The following is a 22,042-nucleotide window of genomic DNA, read 5'->3' as shown; positions in this document are numbered from 1 at the left end:
TCAATGGGCTTGGGAACCCACAGGCAGCTGACACTTGAGTGGGTCTCTGATTTCCCTTTAACTTTGGTTAGGAGGATATTTATTGGCTTAGTTTCCTCTGAATCCTACATGAGAGTTTTGCACAAAGGTGAAGAAGATCTCCTTTGATCTTGTCTTCCTTGCGTGGGAGCTCAGCCACAAATAGTGTGGTGGCCCTTTAGTTTTCACCTCTAAAAGTCTGACTTTGTTCTTCCCACTCTCAATTTCCTGTGCCAACTTCGCAGGTCCCAGGTCTCCAGTTATGTTTCAAAGGTCTTCTATTTTTATCCTTCCCTTTTGTTTTGTAGACAGGAGGAGGTATGAATGCATTTCCCTCCAGCTGAAGACTTTGGAAGTCTCTGATGGGCTTTGTAAATGTCACATGGCACTGCAGTAGCAGCCCCTGTGCAGGAACACGTGGGAGCTACAATAGGGAAGCTTGAGATTTAATTCTAACCTAGCCACTTCGCTATCCTTGCAGCCTTAGGGAAGACATATTCTTTCACAGAATCTGGTTCTGCATTTGTAAAGTGAAGGAATTGGTCTAGTAGGCTATTCTTAGCTTTTTTTTTTTTATTGCAAATGACAACAAACCGGCTCACACCAGGTTGAGAAAAATGGGTGATGTATTAGCTTTTGGTTGCCAAAAATGGATGAAGTAGCCAGTCTATGAGAAGGCAGCTGGGCCTCAGGACAAAATGGAGTCAGGCATTTGATGGTCATCAGTACTTTCTCTCTGTCTCCTGTCTCCACTGTCCTCTGCATATCAGTGTCTTTATTTCTCACTCACCCAGATGTCTTCACGTAGTGACTAGCATGGGCCCCAGTGGCTCCAGGCTCTCCATCTAACAGCCTTGCGACCTGAGCGATCTAGAGCTTAGGCAGTCTCACTGAGTTCCAAATCCAAAATTATCATGGAAGGGCTCTGATTGGCCCACATTGGATCAGTGCCCACCTCTGAACCAGAGGTGTGGCCAGAGAGGCAGAAACGCTTTGTGAAAAATGACTGCTTCCCAGTCCTACAGCCATTATGTGAATGGGAAGTCGGTGGGGCAGGTAGAGACAGTTCAAAGAAAATCTAGGAGGCTGGACATATGGAAAAATGTGCAGGGCAACAAATTTGGAATTTAATTGTTGGTGATTCTACTATTACTGTGTCAACTTGTGAAATTGTCTTCTTGAGCCTCTGATCAAAGTTCTTAACATTCTTTGTTCTGAGAAAATGTTGGCAGGAAACTAAAGCAAGCTTTTAAATAAATTATTGGTCAAATCTCAGCTAACACAACTGAATCTTCTCCAATCAATACAATTAAAATATAACCGTGATGAGAGACTTCTAGGAATATGATAGAATAAGAAGTACCATGAATCTCTCTCCCCATTTAGATAACAATTTCACTGGCAGAAGCTATCTGATGTAACTATTCCAGAACTCTGAAGTCTATTAAACACTCCCAACTTCCAGGAGAAGGCTTGGACAGTAATTGCAGTTAATTTTAGTCAATTTTACCTCTTAGCACAATAGCAGCTACCCAGGTGGCAAGCAGTTGTGCATGGGTTCCTGGATTGGCTTGCACACAGCTTGCTGAAACCAGAGTGGGAAAAAAGGACCCTGTCCTCCAAATACCAGGGATCTCTGCTCTGCTTGCTGATTGCTGCTTCTGATCTTAGAGATGAAGACAAAGAGGAAGGAAGCCATTGTTGTTGTTCCCCCTTCCACCCCCTCCCTCACTGAAATGACTTTCAGGGGGTTTAAAAGGCCAGTACCCTTTCCCCTCTTGTCATTTTCCTTTTTTTACCTTTGAGAGCAAGAAATTAAAGATTAGGACATTCCAAAGCAACTGCGTATACAGGGAAAATTAGTAAGTGACCACACATGCCTGGAGAAAGACACAGACTCATATAAGACCTGAGAAGATCTTAAGTTTATACCTCAGTCTGATCCTTGGCACAGAGACAGCCTACACTAATCAAAAAACCAAAATAATAACAAAAAACAGAAAGCCTTGTGGAGGGAGTAATCTGATTTCCAGAGTTACCACATTACTAGATTCAGATGTTCAGTTTTCAATAGCAACAAAACCACAAGGCATACAAAGAAACAGAAAGGTATGTATGGCCCATTCAAAGAGAAAAAAATTAACAGAAACTTTTTGTGAAAAAGAGCTGATAGCAGATCTACTAGACAAAGACTTTAAAACAATTGTCTTAAAGATGCTCAAAGAACTAAAGGAATTTGTGGAGAAAGTAAAGAAAATGAGGAATAAACACAACAGAAATATCAATAAAGAGACAATAAAACTAAAAAGAAACCAAAAAAAATTCTGGAGCTAAAAACCATAATAATTGAAATGAAAATTTCACTAAAGAGATTCACTGACAGATTTGAGCTGCAGAAGAAATAATCAGTGACCTTGAAGATAAAACAATGGAAATTATCAAGTCTAAAGAACTAAAAGAAAAAAGATTGAACAAAAATGAACAGAGTTTAAGGGGCCTATGGGACACCATCAAGTGGACTAACATATGTACTGTTGGAGTCCCACAGGTAAACAGAGAGCAAAAGGCAGAGAGAATATTTGGAGAAATACTGGCTGAAAATCCCCCAAATTTGATGAAATATACATGACTATAAATATCAGAGAAACTCAATGAGCAAGTAAGATGTCAAAAAAACTTACTCTAAGATACATCATAATCAAACTTTTGAACAACAATGACAAAGAGAAAATCTTTAAAGCAGCAAGAAAGAAGTGACTTGATACAGGAAGACCCTCGATAAGATTCAGCAGTTCTCATCAGAAACTTTAGAGACCAGAAGGTAATGGCTGATATATTCAAAGTGCTAAAAGAAAAAAAAAAAATCTCTTCACCAAGAATCCTATATCTGGCAAAACTGTTATTTGAAAGTGAGAGAGAAATTAAGACATTCTCAGATGAACAAAAGCTGAGAGAATGTATTACCACTAGACTTGCCCTGCAAGAAAGGCTCAAGTGAATCCTGCAGGGTGAAATGAGGGGACACTAGACAAAGCCATGTAAAAAATAAAGATCTTAATAAAGTCAAATACATGGGCAATTATAAAAGCTAATATTGTTATAACAACAGTTTTTACTATATTTTTGTTTTCTCCATAATTTAAGAAGCTAGTACATTTAAAATAATAATTGGCTTATGTTTTGGGCACACAGTGTATAAAGATGCAACTTTGTGACATCAACAACTGAAAGAGGAAAGGACAAAGCTGTAAAAGAGTCGAGTTTTTGTATGTTATTAAGGATAAGCGGGTATAAATGCAAATTAGAGTATTATAATTTTAGGATGTTAAATCTAATCTCTATGGTCACTACAAAAAAAATATGGCTACAGAGAGTATACAAAAGGAAATGAGGACTGAATTTAAACATTTTCCTGAAAAAAAAAAACCCTAAAAACAAAAGAAAATAGTAATGCAGGAAATGAGGGACAAAAAATCTATAAGGCATATAGACAATGAATGACAAAACAACAGAAGCAAGTCCTTTTTCATCAGTAATTATTTTAAATGTTAATGGATTAAATCCTCCAGTCAAAAGATAAAGATTGGCAAAGAGATTACGAACGAATGATATAACTATGTGCTATCTACAAGAGACCTGCTTTAGATTCAAGACACAAATAGATTGAAAGTGAAAGGATGAAAAAAGATATTCTATGCAAACAGTAACCAAAAAGGAGCTGAGGCAGTTATACTATCAGAAAAAAAATAGACTTTAAATCAAAATAGTTTATAAGAGACAAAGAAGGACATTATATATTAATAAAAAGTTCACTACAGCAAGAGGATATAACCAATTATAAACATTTGTGCACCTAATACATAAAGCAAAAACTGAAAGAATTGAAGGGAGAAATAGTTCTATAATAGTAGCTGCAATAATAACAACAATAATAATAATAAATATTCAGCAGGTAAAAATAAATAATTCAGTAATAAAAGGAGACTTCAATACCCCAATCTCAATAATGAATTAAACAACCAGACAGAAGATAAATAAGAAAACAGGACTTAAACAACACAGTAAGCCAACTAGATTTAACAGAAATGTACAGAACATTCTTCCCAAGGATAACAACAACAACAACATACACATTCTTCTCAAGTGCTCACGGGAAATTGTCCAGGATAGGCAATGTGTTAGGTTACAAATTAAGCCTCAATAGATTTTAAAAGATAGATATCATACAAAATATCTCAAACTACAATGACATAAAATCAGAAATCGATAACAGAAGTAAATTGAATAAGTCACAAATTTGTGAAAATTAGACAGACTCTTAAACAACAAATGGATCAAAGAAGAAATCACAAGAGAAATTAATCTTAGAGATGAATGAAAATGAAAGCAACATATCAAAACTTAGAGCATGCAGCAAAAGCAGTGCTAAGGGGAAAATTTATAGCTACAAATGCATTAAAAAGGAAGAAAGATTTCAAATCAACAACCTAATATTATAACTTAAGGAACTGGAAAAAGAAGAATAAACTTAACTCAAAGCAAGTAGAAGGAAGGAAATCATTAGATTAGAGCAGAGATAAATGAAATAGAGAACAGAAAAACAATTGAAAAAAATCAATAAAATTAAAAGTTGATTCTTTGAAAAATTAAACAAAATTGAGAAGTATCTAGCCAGATGGACTAAGAAAAAAGAGAGAAAACTCAAATTACTGGAATTGGAAATACAAGTGGGAACATTATTACCGATTTGTAAGAATAAAATAATTATGAGTACTGTGAACAGTTAATTGCCAACAAATTGGATAATCTAGATGAAATAGACAAATTTCCAGAAGCACAAAATCTACCAAGACTAAATCATGAAGAAATAGAAAAATTTGAATAGACTTATGACTACTAAGGAAATTGAATCAGTAATCAAAAATCTACTGACAAAGAAAAGCGCTGGACTCAATAGTTTCACTGGTGAATTCTACTAAATATTTAAACAAGAACTAATATCAATCCTCAAAGATTTTCAAAAAACTGAAGAGGAGGGAACACTTACTAAGTCATTCTATGAAGCCAGCATTACTCTGATACCAAAGCAGATAGGCACTGCAGGAAAACTACAAACCAATATCCCTTATGAACATTGATGTAAAAATCCCCCCAAAAATACTAGCCAACTAAAATTGAGCAGCATATCAGAAGGATTGTACACCATGACCAAGTGGGATATTTTTCCTGGGAAGCAAGAATGCTTCAACATACAGACAGTAGTCAATGTAATACATCGCATTAAAAGAATAGAGGAAAAAAATCACACATGATATTCTATGTCGATACAGAAAAAGAACTTGACAAAATTCAATGCCCTTTCATCATAAAAACACTCAACAAACTAGGAATAGAAGGAAACTACCTCAACATAATAAAAGCTATATTTTAAAAACCCACAGGAAACATCATATTCAATGGTGAAAGACTGAAAGCTTTTCCTCTAAGATCAGGAACAAGGCAAGGATGCCTTTTTTTTTTTTTTTTTTTTTTTGCCACTTCTATCCAATGTAGTACTGTAATTTCTAGCCAGAGCAGTTAGACAAGAAAAAGAAATAAAAGGCACACAAACAGGAAAAAAAGAAGTAAAATTATCTGTTTTGCAGATGTAGAAAACCCTAAAGATTCCACAAAAAACCATTAGAACTAATAAATGAATTCAGTTTCATAACAGGACCCAAAGTCAACACCCTAAAATTCATTGTATCCCTATGCACTAACAATGAACAGTCTGAACAGGAAATTATGAAAACCTCCATTAACAATAGTATCAAAAATAATGGGAATTAACCGAGGTGAAAGACTCGTACAATGAAAACTATAATATGTTACTGAGAAAAATTAAAGAAGACATAAATAAATGGAAACACATCCCATGTTAATGTTTATGAACTGGAAGACTCAATATTGTTAAGATGTCAATACTACCCAAAGTGATCTACAGGTTCAATGCAATCTCTATCGAAACATCGATAATATTTTTTGCACAAATAGAAATTTCTATCCTAAAATTCATATGGCATCTGAAGGGACTCCAAATAGCCAAAACAATCTTGAGAAAGAAGATCAAAACTGGAGGACTCACAATTCTTTATTTCAAAACTTATTACAAAACTATAGTGATCAAAATAGTTTGATATTGGCATAAAGGCAGACATACAGACCAATGGAATATAAGAGAGAGCCCAGAAATAAACCCTTGCATATATGGTCAAATGATTTTAGACAAGGCAGCCAAGGCCATTCAATGGGTAGAAAGGACAGTCTTTCAACAGATGATGTTAGGAAAATTGATGTCCACGTGCAAAAGAATGAATTTGGACCCTTACTTAACCTTACCTGACATAATAATACAATAACTAAAACATGAAATCACCCCAAATGTACAGATGAATGGATAAGTAATGTGTGATCTACACATACCATAGAATATTATTCAGCCTTAAAAAAGAAGGAAATTCTGACACATGCTACAACATGGACAAACTTTGAGGACCTTATGCTAAGTGATATAAACCAGACCCAAAAGATAACCACTGTTTCCACTTATATGAAGTACTTAGATTGGTGAAAATCACAGAGACGAAAAGTAGCATGGTGGGTTCCAGAAGGTGGGGGAGTGGGGGAGGGGAGAGAGAATGGAGAGTTCTTATTTTTAATGGATACGGTTTTACCAGATAGAAAGAACGGATGGAGGTGATGGTTGCACAACATCACTAATGTATTTGATATCACTGAATTGTATACTTAGAAATGGTTAAGACGGTAAATTTTACGTCATGCATATTTTACCACAATAAAAAAAAAACTGAAAAAAATTCAGAAAACGAAACAACAATAAAAACAACCAACTGCATAAGCAAGCTGGGTAGGCAATAAGCAGTAGAAAAAGAAGACTTATCTATATGTTTTAGTTCAGAAGTTGACAAACTATGGCTCCTGAGCCAAATTCAGCCAGTTCCCTGTTTTTGTAAATAATGTTTACATTTCGCCAAAAATATATAAATATATAATCCTGCACCAAGGAAGTACATCTAAGAAACTCTCATCTCAAAGCCAAAATTCTCTTCCTGTTGTCTCTGTGTTTCTATAGGAGCAGAAGCCACACACTTGGCTACAAGAAAGTCATGGTCAGGAGTGAAGGAGGGAGAAGATCCATTCAACTTTGCCTTCACCACGATGGCAGAACATGTGTAGATTACAGCCCTCTACATCCAAATTACTGCGGTTTAAATAAACTGCAAACTATAAGAAGTAATAAACCGTGCTTTGTTTAGGGCCCTGGGCACATAAACTGAATCTAAATTTGATTTAATGAACTTTAACCATAAAAAAATCCTCTTGAACCTGGAGACAGGATCTTGAATTTTTAAAACCCTTTTGTTTTGAAGTCATTTCAAACTGACAGGAAGTTGCAAAGATCATACAAAGAGGTCTCAAGTTCCCTTTGTGCAGCTTCTCCCAATGGTTGCATCTTATACTACATAACGCCCAATAGTTACTTTACATAAGATGCAACCATTGGGAGAAACAGTATCAAAATCAGAAAACTGATTTTGGTGCAATGTGGGCGTATAGTTTTATATCATTTTATGTGCAACCACCACTGCAATCAAGATACAGAATTGCTCTATCACCACAAACATCTCCCTCCTGCTACCCTTTATAGTCATACCCACTCCCTCCCCACATCGTCCCTAACCCCTTGGCACTCACTAATTTGTTCTCCATCTCTATCATCTTGAGGAGACTGAGTTTTAAATCCAACTTCTAACCCTGCCAGCTGTGTGACTTTAGATGAGTCATTTCTTTTTTTTTTTCTGGACAAACTGGGGCGACATCAGCATTTTTCTCAAATTTCCACAGGATGAAAAGATCTCAAAATTCCACAGGGATTATGAGAATGATGATGACGGAGTTTATGGTGAAATAAACTAGGGAAATGCTGCTGTAAATAATGATAAGGTGGATTCTTTACTGTGAATTCTCAATCCTTTGATATGCTAAGGTGAATTGTGAATCTACCAGTGGGAGTTGTATACACAACATTTTCCTAATTTATTTGAAACCGGAATGCCAGTCTCCTCCTTTCAAAAGTATCTTCTAGAACTAGTTATTTAGGAATTATACTTTGAGGTAGACTGTTCAGAGGATCTCTGATGTGCCTTCCAGACGAGAATGTCTAGGGGTATACCCTCTGTAGTGGGTTGACTTGTGTCCCCCAAAAGATATGTCCACCTGGAACCTCAGAATATAAACTTCTTCGGAATAAGGGCCTATGCAGATATAATTAAGGTAAGGATCTTGAGGCAAGATCATCCAGGATTAGGGTGAGCCCTCAATCCAATGAAGAGTGTCCTTAAGACACACACAGACCCGGAGAAAAGGGGCAGTTGAAGATGGAGGCAGAGATTGGAGGGCAGCCACAAGCTAAGAAACACCGAGGATTGCTGGCAGCCCCCAGAAGCTATGAGAAGGCATGAAATGGATTCTCCCTCAGAGCCTCCAGAAGAAACCAACCGTTCCGACACCTCGATTTCAGACTTCTGGACTCCAGAACTGTGAGAAAATTAATTTCTGTTGTGTTAAGCCCCCCAGTTTGTGGTATTTGTTATGACAGCCCTGGGAAATGAACACGCCCTTGTTCAGAATCTTGGGGATTTTGAAGCAGGGAGGGGTCTCCTTTAAGTTTCCCGAGCCCCTGAGCTCCTTCTCTACTCAGGGCCTTTGCACATGCTGGCCCCTCTGCCGCGACCACTCTCCTCCATGCTCTTTCCCATCTGTCTACTTCTCTTCCTTCAGGAATTAGTTTACTGTCGGCTCCTTAGAGAGATCATGCCTGACCACTCAATCTTATGCAGTCCCCGGCCCCACCATGGTTCTCTGATATGGCGTGTATACTTTTTCTCCCAGCACTTAGCCCACGGTGTAACCACAGATTCACTCGTTGGGTTGTTTGATTGGTGTCTGTTTTCCATGAGGGCAAGAATGGTGTCTGTTTTGTGGGCCTCCTTTACCCAGGCCCTGGAATAGTGCCTGACACATGAGAGGTGCTCACTAAGTATGCAGTGAAAAAAAAAGGAAGGAAGGAAAGAAGGAAAGAAGGAAAGAAGGGGAAGAGAAAGGAAGGGAATGGAAGGAGGGAGGGAAAGAAAGAGCACAATAACTCTTTTTGGATCGAGGGCCTGGTATCAACAGATGGCACTAAGGGGTGTTTGCAGGGTCTGAGAAACTCCTTTCCCGGGCATTTCTCTTGCAGGAACTTTTGGCCTTTGCTTTCCAGGAGGCCATGACCACTGTGGCTCTTGGGAGTGTGTGAGTCAACAAAGACTGATGCCTCCCATGTACTAGGCATTGTTCTTGATTCTGGATGAGACAGCAAACGTGGAAAATCCCAGGTCCTGTGGGGTGTGAGTCCAGAGAGAGGGAACAGACTGTGACTATGCAAGCACGTAAATAAATAAGGCCATTCGCAGCTCTGGGAAGAAAATAAAATCGGATTGTGTAATAGAGCAGGACTAGAGGGGGGCTGCTTTGTGCAGGGCAGGCTTCTTTGAGGAGGTGACAGCTGGAACCAGAATGATGGAAAGATGGCAGCCATGTGAAGACTGGGAGAGAAGTGGGCGGGGCAGTGGGGGTGGTGGAGATTCCAAGCAGAAAAGCCATCAAAGGCCCTGAGCCAGGCTGATTTGGGACAGTTACGGCTCAAAGAGATGGCCACTGTGGAGAAAAACCAGGGAAGGTAGCCTCAGAGAAGTCCACAGTGAGAAGGGAGAAGACAGGAGGGGCCACACCTTAAAGCTCTGCAGGCCGCAGTCAGGGGTCTGGAGCTTATTTCCAGCACAATGGAAAGGCCTTTAAGTGGGGTGGTGGGCGAGGGGGTTGTGACTTGCATTATTTGTGCTTGAGAAAGACCTCCCTGGCTGCAGTGTGTAGGACGAACTGCAGGGGGCGAGGTGAGACAAGAGTAGAGTCGGGGGAAGTCAGGCTGTCTTTAGGATCGCCTAGGCTAAGACTTGAAGGCGACTTGGTCTAGGGCTGTAACGGTGAAATAGAGAAACACGGACATGGGTCTCTTTTGGAGGCAGGATATGGGGGTGAGGGGAAGAGAGAAATTAGAAGAACTCAGTTTTTTGGCCTGAACAGCTGGCTGGCTGGTGGTGCCATTTATTTATGATGTGACAATTTGAGAAGAATTAGATTTGGGGTGTGGGGCGAAGAGAAATTAGAGCCTAGTTTTGGCTGTGAAATGCTCACGAAGCATCCAAGTGCAGGTGATAGGTAGTTAAATATAAGTTAAATATATAAGTCTGGAGATCAAGGGAGAAAGTCTTGGCCAGAGATTAAGATTTGAGGTTCAGACAATAGATGGTCTGTGAAGCCACAGAACTGGAGGAGACCCACTACGAGGGTGAATGAAGTAAAGACAAGAGGGCCAAAGACGAAACCTCTGCATTGACTCCCATTTAGAGATGGCGGAGGAGGCAGGAGGGGAAAGGTAAAGAGCCTAAGAAGGAACAGCCCGCGAGAAGGAGAAAAACCAGGGAAGGCAGCCTCGGAGAAGTCCACAAAAGAAAGTTTTTCACGAAGGAGGAGTGGCCGAGTATGTCCAATGCCGTTGAGAGACTGAGTAAATGAAGCTAGAGAGTTGAGCTTTGGCTTCGGCAAAATGTAGGCCACGGGTGATATGGACAAGAGCCAGTTCATGTGATAATGGAGACAAAGGGCTGATGGGAGCCAGATGGAATGAGAATGCGGATAAGAAAGCAGATGCAAGAGGAAAAGCGAGTGTCAGGGGAGAGTTTCTCTACAGTGAGTCATAAGGCCTATTTATGCACAGGTGACGATAAAGATCCAATAATGAGAGGGAAATTGCTGATGCAGCATTAACTGCAGGAGTGAGGTTCTCAGAAGGTCCAAAGGGGTGGAACTGAGTTGGAAATGTGGGATGCGGCTTCCACTGTAACCAGAGGAGGTGGTTGGGGGTGGGGGTGTTCTTGTATGATTGCTTCTATTTTTTTTTTCTCTGAAATACGTATTGCCATCATTAGTTGAAATTGAGGTTGGGAGTGTGGAAGATTCAAAGAGAATAGAAGGTATATATTAGTCATCTCAAGAGTGAGGAAGTAAAGCTTCTCAGGCATGATGGAGGAGTTTGAGATTTACAGTTTTGATTTTCAAGTGCATTCAATCACACAGGTATGCTGATTCTTGAGCAAAAGTTGGTTCCAACCAGAGTCTGGGGTTTTGCCAGGTGAGCACGATGAATGGAGAAAAGGGTAAAGGAATTAGAGGCAGGGTCATGATTATTGGGATGGATCAAGGACCTCAAGCTGGATAAGGAGGGCAGTGAGGACCTGGCTGACGGCACTGCAAAAAGGCCAAGGCCAATGGCTTGGAGGTCTCAGTGGGTTCAGGAATTGCTGATATGGAGTTGATATAGTACCTGAGCTGGAAGAACAGGAAGTGATGTTCAGGGCATGAGGTTATCAAGATGACAAGATCAGTTATACCATTTGATTATGTGGCTGAGGTGGGGTGGGAAAAAGGCTTTCAGAGTCAAGGAGGTTCTCTGAAAGCTCTGACCTCCTTAGTTCCTCGCAACTTGGGAAACAGAGAACTACGTCCTACCAGAGCTGGAAGGGGGTAAACCTCTTCACTGCACAAATGGGGAATCTGAGACCCGGAGATGTTGGGTGCAGAAACTAAAATGTCAGAAGCTGAAGTTCTGAATCTCAGTCTCAGGGTGAGGTAAGATTTTCGTTGGTGTCATCCTCCTCCGAACTTCCTCCCGCAGCAAAGTTCCACTCCCCTCCTCCCTCCGTCCCTGGAGCCCAGGATCCTTCCCCACCTCCTCAGCATGTCCACTGCCTAACAGTTTTCCTGCACTCTCCAGTCCTCTGAAGATTAAAGTTCAAGTCCACAGCCACAAGATATTAACTGAGTTGTAAGTGTCTTTACAAACCTCTGGTGGCAGATCTTCACATTTATTCATTCATTCACCCATTCAGTCAATCGTTCATTCATTCAGTGATTTCATCTGTCATTACTCATTCTTTGTATTTGTCCAAGCAAAAGGGATGAATTCTCAGTCATTGTGAAATTGCTTATCCACCCAACCAACCAGCCAGACATCTGATAAATACTGAGTGTCAGTCATAGTCCTGCATAGGTTTGACATACAGGCATCGCCTGTCCACATGTCTGGCAGGTGTCTAGGCTTTCCCAAGTCCATTCTGTGTCTATTCCCTGAGTCACACACACAGTGTGTCTGAGTTCTAGCCTCCTCCTCATAGCAGGGCTGATAATACATAAGTTGTCATTAATCAAAGTTCACAAGGTGTGTCTTTATTTTTAAAGCTGTCTGTGTCTTCCATTAAAGATTTTTTTTTTTTAATTTGCCAAAGCCATGCTTGCTCATGGTAAAAAATATAGACAATAACAAAACAAACAAAATAAAAAAAACTTCCTCACAACTGGCAACTTCCATCCCTCCATCTCACGGTGCCAATCACTGTTGAAAGTATGGTACGTGTGGTTTGGTTCATATCCTTCTATATCTTTTCTATACATTTGTAAAGGGAAAATATTTATATTATGTATGATGTAGTATATATTTACAAATTGAGATCACAGGCTATTATTCTGCAACTTGCTTTTTCTCTGTAATTATAGATGATAGACATCATGCCAGGTCAGTGCTTCGGATCCACCTCTTTCTTTTTAGGGGCTGCAGCATTCACAATATGGACGGACCTGGTATATTTAACAGGCTCCTGTCAATGGACAATTAGGATGTTTTCATTCAACGCTTCTCCCGCTTCCTGCTAGAATGCTGCCGTGGACATCTCTTTGAGCTCTTTTGTAGGAACACTTCTGAAAGCTATTTCTAGAAATGGAATTGCTGGGTCATGTGCATTTTAAATTTTATTGGATACCCAGTGTCAGGCATGGTGCCGGAAACAGTAAGATCTTTGTAAATATCTGTGGCATGAATGGATACTGCTAGGTTGCCCTCCGGGAAGATCACACTATGTACATTCTCACCAACAGTGAACGGAGAGCCATAGAACTGGCCATTTCTGCCATGAGGCCCCAGCAACGCTGGGTTTCAGGATGACCACTTTCCTCCAGGTTACTCTGGGAGGGTTTAAAGGCCCCCGTCATCTTTGATGAAAGGAAAGCAATGTCCAGGCTGAGGGTGACCTCCTCCTTCAGGTCTGCAAAGCTCACTGCTTAACACGCTCCCACTGGGGTGGGAGTTTACTACAATGAGGGCAACATCTGGGACTTCTCTCATCAGAGCTAACCGGGTTTACACAAAGCCCCCACACGTCTTCCTTCTGCTCCTCACTGATCGATCCCTGAAAACTGAAGGAATCTTTCTATGGTTGGGCTCACTCTCCTACTAACAACCCCGGCACTATGTGGTCAGTAAGCAATGTCCTTCCTCTAGGGCCATCTCCAGTAGGAATCCCCAGCCAGACAGCCCCTGTTCCTAGCATCGTTAGGGTCGGCTGTGCCATCATCCCCTGCCACATGCCTGGGTTCTGATGTCCCAAGGCTGAATGAAGCTCTAGAGGAGACATCATGGCCAGCACACCAGGGCCATCTACCTCCATCCTCCCAGGAGCTTTGGCCAGTGTTGCTGCTGTGCCCTCTGCCTAGGGAGGAAGGCCAGCATTCATGGGCTGCAAGGTCCATGGTGCAGAGGAGGAGCCCAGCCCTGCCTGAGCCCCGAGATACTGGCATGGGGGTCTTTCTCACTCTGCATGCCCCATGCCAGGCTCTGACAAGACTGACACCCTGGGAAGACTCTATGGTGAATGCTTCTTTGCTCTTGGGGTTAATCCCACAGATGGGGCTGAGATGGCAGTGCCCCAGAACCATGCGGGACGATAGGACTGGAAGAAAAAGTGGATCTGCCCTCTCCTCTCCTCCCTCCCAGGACAGTCCAGGGTGGGGCTGATCAAGATCTCTCGAGGCCCTGCCCCACAGAGGCCAGCCTCCCAACTCCCCTCCCCCATGGTGAGTCAGGAAGCTGAGCTGTCTCCCCAGGACAGCGATGGGAGGATGGGATGGGGAAACACACAACGATCACTCCCATCCCGTCCTGAGCTCCCAAACCAGGCTCTTTAGCACCCCCAGACCTCAAGGTACTAGAGGTTGAAGCATCTGTGAAGATCCTTTCCTGGAGGGTGGCCATGGACCTACTGTCCGCCTATGCTCATTGTCCACACAACCCTGGAGGACTCGTCAATGGCAGGATTTCGGGTGCAGTGATGACCCCCTCTCCCCTCCAGTCCCCCAGCAAGGCCTAGACTCATCTCCCCACACAGCCTGAGGCAGACTCTCAGCCACAATCAGCTGAAGTTTAGTGAGTACAAGTGTTGGGGGAGTAGGGTAGGGCAGAATGGGTTCTTCTCTCTTCAGGTAGAACTGGAGGTGGCCCAGAGCTCATGCAGTCCGATCTTAGTGCCTTTTATATCTCAGAGCTGGCTGTCCAGTCAAGATTTGTATACTTCCAGAAACGGAGCTCTCTTCCCTCCTCAGAGTAGCCTGTTCCACTGTCAGGCGCCTCCAACTGATGACATTTTCCTCTTGGCAGCTTCTAACCTGGGTTAGGGGTCGGGGGATGGATGGATACTGTCACTCTAGCCCAGCCCTTGGGATAAGAGAAACAGTCGAGGTGGAACAGGGGCAGGAAAAGCAATAAATTAAATACAAGAATGCCCAGAGATGTGGCGGGTTGGGTGGGAGTGTTCCAAGGGTCCCAAGCATCTCTGGCTCGATCCAGGAAGCACTGGGGAGGAGGTGGCTGTGGCAGGATTCCAAGCAGGAGGTAGCTCAGAAGGCTGGGTTGTCGATGCCTCTGTGTACCCTAGAATATTCTTCAGGCCTGAAGCTGTAGGGAGGGGGTGGCTCCATGGGGGGCAAGCCCAGGACTGGCTTCAGAATAATCTGCAGGGAAAGGAGGAGACAGAGTCTTCTTATGGCCTGGCACTGGCCATCACTACCCATGTGCTGGAGGTATACAGGGAACAGGGGTGACCCAATGCTGGCTGCAGAGTCTTCCCTGGGGTAAGGAGGCCTTCCATTGTCCCTGTTGCTCCAACAGTTGGGACAGTAGGGAGGTACAGATGGCCAAGGAGCAGAGCAGGGATTGTGATAGACACCCACCTCGCTGTAGGGAGGTGGAGGCTCAGAGGCGGACACCCTGACCCTCTCTGCTGGGGAAATGGAGGGTTGCTCGGAGGGCCCCTCGCGGTCCATCTGGCGGTCCTGTTCCTGCTCTCTGCAGCTGCGACAGAAGCGCTTCGCCAGGCCGCAGATGCACAGGATGGGCAGGATGATCAGGAAGACGATGACAAAGATCCTGGGGTAAGGAACCACCACCATCACCCTGACAGTCCAGGCTATCCTTACTGCACCTCCCTCCCGCCCTTTACCCACACCAACCCTCAAGGCAGGAAGCCCAGTCCTGTGCGAACCAGGCCCCTTGGAGGGCTGTGCCCAGAGGAGCTGGCCCTGGACTCACCTCATGGGGCCAGAGAAGAGCTCATACTCCTGGCAGCAGTTGTCACCGCAGCACTTGAATCCTTCAGGGCAGGTGCTGGGGTGGGGGCAGATAGAAGCTGTTGGTACCAAGGTTGTGGGGCAGAAGGATCCCAGCCTCCCCAAAATGCATCCATATACTCAGGGCACAAGCCACACTCCTAGCGAGGGGAGGGGAGGGGACTCCAGGTTCAAGGGGAGGAAGCTGGGGCCAGGATCAGAACCTGATTTCCAGACGCGTCTCAGTACTCTCCTGTGCACTCAGACCAAGTTATGCTCCTCACTGGGCCTCACCTTTTTCCTCTATAAACATCATGGCAACCTCACTGGGCAGGTGTGGGATTGAGTGTTGTAGTGGCTACATCGCCCTAAGGAGATGTAGTGGGGAGAAGGGGGCTGGGGACTGTCCGGGAGCTAAAGTGAAGAGGAGCGAGCCCTTGCTGGTGCCCAGAGTCGGAGGCGGGAAAGAGAGGGTGTTCCTGGCACTTCCAGTGCTGACTTGATGCAAATACTCTTCTGCCCAGAGACCATCTCCTTCAGCCCCTCCTCATCATGCTCAGGCTTCCTGGCATTTATATATTAAGGTCGAATACCCTTTGCCCCACCTCACAGGGGCCCTCTCAGAGGGAAGATGGCCTGAGACTGCAGTAAGAAGGAGGGGATTAGGCTTCAGATGGCCCACAAGTGTGAAACTCCCCTTGGGGTGGCTGGTGGGGAAAGGGAGGGGGTGGAGTCTCCTTCTTTGGGTTGGGGAGTGTGGGGATGATTTATAGTTGGAAGGGGAGTGAGCGAAGATGATGGATAAGGTGCCTCCCTCCCATGAAGGCAGGCAGAGTAGGATTTGGGGTGTCTCCTCCCTGATTGGAAGTTACAGCTCAAACCCCAGACTTACAAGAAGATGCCACATTTGGCTGCAGTCTGTGGAAGAAAAGAAGCAGAGGTTAGGGGTCATAAATTGGGTAATGGTGTCTCCACTCAGAACCTGCCCAGGGACCTGACAACCAGGTCCACAATGGATCAGCATCTTCCCCAAAGCCTGCTCTCTACCTCACTCCATCATGTTCCTCAGGTCAATAACGCGGGCTCCAGCTGCCAGCTGGAGGCTCCCAACCCTCTTTCATCTCCTTATACCACCCCCTACACCATATTCCCTCCTCCCCAGGTCTGTAAGCCTTCTGTCATCTACAGTCCAGGATGCCAACAACTCTCCTCCTGCCCTCCTAAGTCACTCCCCACACTGCAGGCAAGTTCCTACCCCCATATGTATGATCACCAGCAACCTTGCTAGAAGCCCCCTTTAGCGGCTCCCTGGGGCCGACACCCAATGACCAGTGGTGGCCCCCCTCCTTCCTTGCCCTTTTGCACACACACCCTGAACACACCTGGATGTTTTACACTTGCATGCCGGGGCAGGCCCTCTTCCCCATGGTCTAATGAACTCAGTTCATCCTTCAGATCTCTGTGGGGAGGGGGAACCTCGCTCTGCGAAGCTGCCCAGGCCCTCCTCTCTAGAACCAGCTCCTCCCTCCCCACCTCTTCTAAGCTAGTTCTAAAGGGTATAGGTCCAGAATTTAACCCAATTAATAGCAATTACGTGTATATGCCCTGCTTGGAACATTCTTTCCCTAGGTATCTGCAAGGCTGGTTCCAGCAGCCCCCTCTCAAATCATCTTACCTAAAATTACATCTCTTGTCTCAAAGAGCTCCTCTTCCCCTCATTGTGCTCATTTTTTTCTGCATAGCTCTTATCAACATCTATATATTTTCCTTTATATATATAAAGGAAAATATATAATATATAAAAATTGGGGGTTGGGAAGAAGCAGCTTAAAAATTCTAGTCTTATAAAGGAAAATATATAATATATAAAAATATAAAATATATAATATATAAAATACTATATATTTTCCTTTATCTTATTAATCGTCTGTCTCCTCAGTAGAATATAAACTCCACAGGGCAGAGATTTTGGTCTGTTTCATTGCTGTTGAAAACCCAAGTCACAGTGTTGGCAGAATGAATGAAAGAGCATTCATTAATTACCTGTTTTCATTTCATCCAGACTGGGGGATGGTGGCAGAGGAATGCAGGGGGGGAAACACAGTGGGGAACAGGAGGGTACATGTCACCCAGCCTCCTGGGGGCAAACAACCAGGACTCAAGAATAAGAAGCTAACTTTGTGAAGACCACCCTATCTTCATACCTTTCTTGAAATAATGCAGTAACATTTCAATTGCTAATGACAACAGTAAAGCTAAGAATACCAACAACAGTCAATAATAGTTGTGCTGATTCCCCTTTTCTGTGTTCAGTCCCATGTGAGTACCCGCTTGTCACAAGCCTTGGCCAGGGGTGCTGGAGCAGCACTAAATCCCTGGGGCAGGTTGGCCCAGAGAGGGCCACACAGCACAGAGCGGGGCCACTGTAGAGTTGAGACAGACCAAGGAGTCCAGGCACTCAGTGGCAGCCTCTTCCCCCTCAGATCCCAGACCCTGTTCTTCCTCCCTCTCCCGGGCCCCAGGTAAGCAGGACCGATAAAAAAGGTTTAATAAGTTCGTCCTGAGCTCCTGTTTGGGAGGGACAGAAGATCTCCTAGATTCTCTACCCCCATTACACCAGGGGCCATCTTGTCTGAGGTGGTCCAGAGCCTGAGTTTTATCAAATGTCAGGATGATCTTGGGGAACCTCGGCTGACAGTCCTGCATGGCATAACCACGTTTCCATTCCATCAACGACAGGCCACATATATGACGGTGGTCTCGTAAGATTACAATGGAGTTGAAAAATGCCTATTGCCAGTCATATAAAAGTATATCATATACAGTTATGTATGGTCTATCATACTTGATGATAATAAGTGACTATGTTACTGGTATTTACTATCCTATACTTTTGATTGTTATTTTAGAGTGTACACTTTCTACTTATAAGAAAAAAAGTTTGGTGTAAAACAGTATGTTACACCAGAGCAGCCTCATACATCTCATGTTTACAGCATCTCTTGACTGCATCATTTTCTCTTGTGCTTGATTTAATCTTGTGTTGTTCTATAAATTTAGTGTAGCCTAGGTGTATGGTGTCTAGAAAGTTTACAGTAGTGTACAGTAATGTCCTAGGCCTTCACATTCACTCACCACTCACTCACTGACTCACTCTGAGCAATTTCTAGTCTTATAAGCTCCATTCATGGTAAGTGCCCTATACAGGTGTACAATTTTTTATTTTTTTATAGCATATTTTGGCAGTACTTTTTCTATGTTTAGATACATAAACACCATTGTGTTACAATTGCCTACAGGATTCAGTACAGTACAGGCTTGTAGCCTAGGAACAAAAGGCTGTACCATCTAGCCTAGGTGTGTAGTAGGATACACCACCTATGTTTGTATAAGTGCACTCTATGATGTTTGCACAACAAAATAGCCTAACAACGCATTTCTCAGAACGTCTGTTAAGCGGTGCCTGACTGTTCTTACAGGTGAATTGAGGACATAAGCAGTGCCTGCCCCCTGGAGTTGTTGGGAGGAATCGAGAAGAGGATGACGCTCAGCCTAGTGCCGGCACAGACTGATGGCCTAGGGACTGAGGAGTACAAGAGCTTCAGGGGCACAGCCGCACAGTCGTGTGAATGTGCCCCATTCTGGGGAGCCAGACTGGGACTTCCCTTAAAACAGAAGTTAAAAATCTGTGTTCTAGACTCACGTCAGTTTCCAAGATAATCTCCCATCCCAGGACTGGATAGAACTGCCCTATCAATGGGAGAGGGAGGAATGAGGGCATGCCTGTCCACTGTCAGTGTCACAGATTTCAGAGGTGTGACCCCAGTCTTGGGTCAGGCAGCCAGATTAAATCCTACCAGGGGCTGGAATCCTACCCCCACTCCTAGAAAAGGACTAAGGGGCCTCTTTTGCCCTAGGACATAAGCAAATAAACACAGCCCAGAGAGGGCCGGGCCTTCCCCAAGGTCACGCAGCACTGGAGGAACATAGCTGGGGTGACAAGCCGGCCAGGCATCTAGATTCAGTCCCAGATAGTCCCGGCTTTCTAACGCAGGGAAGGAGCAGGAAGGACTAGCCAAGGCTAAAATGCGGGTCAAAGTCCCCAGTCACAAAGAAGCGCTAGGTGTCACGATGGTGGTGGGCGAAGGCCAGTGTCACTACACAGTCCCCCAGGGTGAAGGAACCCCGGCCTTTTCAGGGCCTTCCTCTGCTGCCCCCACCTCCACCTCCCTAGCCAAATGAGAAAGGAAGTTGCTAATTGCGTGTGGTCACGAGGAAATTCTAACAATGGAAGGTGGTGACCCGGCTCCAGAAGCAGGCCCCTGACCCACAAGGGTAGGGCCCTGAAAGTTGTACAGCTCTACCTCCCGAGCTCTCACCTGTTGGAGGCCAGCAAGTAGGCCGAGCAGCAAGGTGGGTACCAAGCCGAGGACCCAGGCGTCGGACATCCTGGCGTGGGAACCACTGAGCTTCCGCGTGTAAGGGGAGGAGGGGAGAGGCAGAGAGAGGCGGGGCGGCGACCTCTCCCACGTCTCTCCACCTATGGGGCCCCGCCTCGGGATGGGGGCGGAGCTTATGCACCGGGTTGCGCGGGACTTGGGGCAGGGACGGGGAAGAAGTACGGGTCGGGCTTTGGAAAAGGGGAAATAGAAGACATTAATTGGTAAAAATTGTGGGGTCAGTTCAAGACTGCTAAGCTGTTCTTCCCAACCCCCAACTACTACTCCACCCATAAGTGGCCCCAGGTTTAAGGGAGGGAGTGCTGAGTCTGGCGAGGGAAGAAGGGATGCAGGCATTGGGAGCCGACCACTGGAAGTTCCTTCCCACCTGGACTTCTGGGGCTCAGAGGTTGAGGGAGAGGAGAGGCGAAGGTCCTGGAGTGGGTTGAGGGGTCTGTATGGGGGAGGTACCGCACGCACGCACGCGCGCGCACACACACACACACACACACACACCCTCACCCTCTTTTTTTTTTTTGCCAGAAAGGGAGGGGCAGGCCGGCTGATTTCTGAGGAAGGAGAACCAGGAGCACAGCACCGGTACATCGAGTCCCCTCACCCCCCCTACGCTCACACACCTCCCTTGTAATCTTGAGAGGAGGTGTTGGTACACTTCCTCCTTTTGGCTATAGGGGCAATTAAGGCCCCAGGGTTCAGAGACTTGCCCCAGGATCTAAAGTGGGGCGCAGCGGCAGCCAGTCGAGTTTCCGCGCCGGCGAGGAGGCCTCTCCAGATTCCTGGAAAGACCCCGCGGAGGCGGTCCCAGCCGGGAGGGGGCGGGATCCCAACCCTCAGCCGCCGCACCCCAGCCCTGGGGGCGCACTGTGCTTACCTAGTCCGGCCAGCAAGTGGCAGCATCACTCAACGCGGGATTCCCCCGGAGCGCCGGGCTGCGGGGCTGGGACACGAAGGTGGTCTCCGTAAGCTCCCTCCGAGGGAAGTTGCTGGCGGGCGGTGTGGGAGGCCGCCTCGGAGGGCGGTAGGCGCAGGATGACAGCCGGACGCCCAAACTCGGATGAGACAGGTGGAGACCATGCCGGAGCTGGAGAGCTGGAGCCCGGACGCCTGGGGAAGGGGCGCAATGGCAGTGGTGGGCGGGCTGCTGCTCCCTGGCCTGGGGGCAGGGGGAAGGCTCCAGGAGTTCTTAGGTTGTCAGACGTCTCCTACTGTGCCTTAAATATCCCCAAGTTAGTACGACAGGATAGCGGTCTCCTCTGGCTCCTTTTCTTCATTCTTTCACCGCTTTCTCTTTATCTGTTTATCTCTCCCAGTGCTGTTATCTTTGTCTTATGCTTAACTGCTCCGTGTCCCCCCCCATTTCTCCCAGTCCCTCTTCCTGTTCCAGTTTCTTCCCATTTCTGTCAGGTTCTCTCCCTGTCTCTGTGTTCCCCTCTGTTTCCCATCTCTGTCTCTCCTTTCTTCCTTAATCTGTTTATCTCAGTCAAGGAGTCTGGTTTTCTCTTTGCGCTTCCATTTCCCTGGCTCTGGTTTGGTCCCGTGTCTCCCTGTCTCTGTGTCTGTTTTTCTCACCAACTTCGTGGTCTCTCTCTCTCTCAGTATATCTCTCCCTAGTCTCTCTCTCTCTCTCTTTTTTCCCTGTCTCTGTTTCTCATTATCTCTTGGCCCTTTTCGGCCCCTAAGGACAGAATCTTCCAGTCTCAGGATCCAAATGGAATTGGGGTCTGGCTCTAGAGAATGCCCTCTCTATTTGCATTTCTTGGTGACCCTTAGCTTGTAGAAGGGAATGTGCACCTCCCCCCCGCCTCCCCTGTCCCCCTTGGGCAGATGGCTGTGCTAAGGGAAACCTAGTCCAGAGAATGCTAGAGTTTCCTCCCAGCAGTGCCCATTCTGCCACCTCATTAGTGAAGTCCTTGCTAATCTGGGCTTCCAGAGCCCTCTCACCCCTGCCCTGGCCCCACTGCATCCATATC

General features: G+C 45.2%; 1 protein-coding gene across 3 annotated transcripts; it reads right to left on the bottom strand.

Annotated features, from left to right (window-relative positions):
* Nucleotides 1-14,416: 14,416 nt before the first annotated feature.
* On the bottom strand, nucleotides 14,417-21,766 carry TMEM92 (transmembrane protein 92). Of its 3 annotated transcripts, none has more exons than XM_039846302.1 (6): nucleotides 20,690-21,766; nucleotides 19,992-20,242; nucleotides 16,505-16,530; nucleotides 15,596-15,670; nucleotides 15,238-15,433; nucleotides 14,417-15,018 (listed from the first exon to the last, which is right to left on the bottom strand). In XM_039846302.1, the coding sequence occupies exons 2-6, from the start codon at nucleotides 20,058-20,060 to the stop codon at nucleotides 14,905-14,907; spliced, it is 480 nt and encodes a 159-aa protein (XP_039702236.1). In that variant the 5' UTR covers nucleotides 20,061-20,242; nucleotides 20,690-21,766; the 3' UTR covers nucleotides 14,417-14,904. The 3 variants fall into 3 exon arrangements, with proteins under 3 accessions (XP_039702236.1, XP_039702237.1, XP_039702235.1); XM_039846303.1 differs by lacking the exon at nucleotides 20,690-21,766 and adding an exon at nucleotides 20,440-20,553; XM_039846301.1 differs by lacking the exon at nucleotides 20,690-21,766 and having other exon boundaries at nucleotides 19,992-20,553.
* Between the last annotated feature and the right edge of the window lie 276 nt (nucleotides 21,767-22,042).

This window comes from Pteropus medius, unplaced genomic scaffold, assembly GCF_902729225.1.
Source record: "Pteropus medius unplaced genomic scaffold, Ma_sr-lr_union100, whole genome shotgun sequence".
NCBI lineage: Eukaryota > Metazoa > Chordata > Mammalia > Chiroptera > Pteropodidae > Pteropus > Pteropus medius.
The sequence above is the reverse complement of the archived record's forward strand: the minus strand, read 5'-3'. Positions and strand labels throughout refer to the sequence as shown.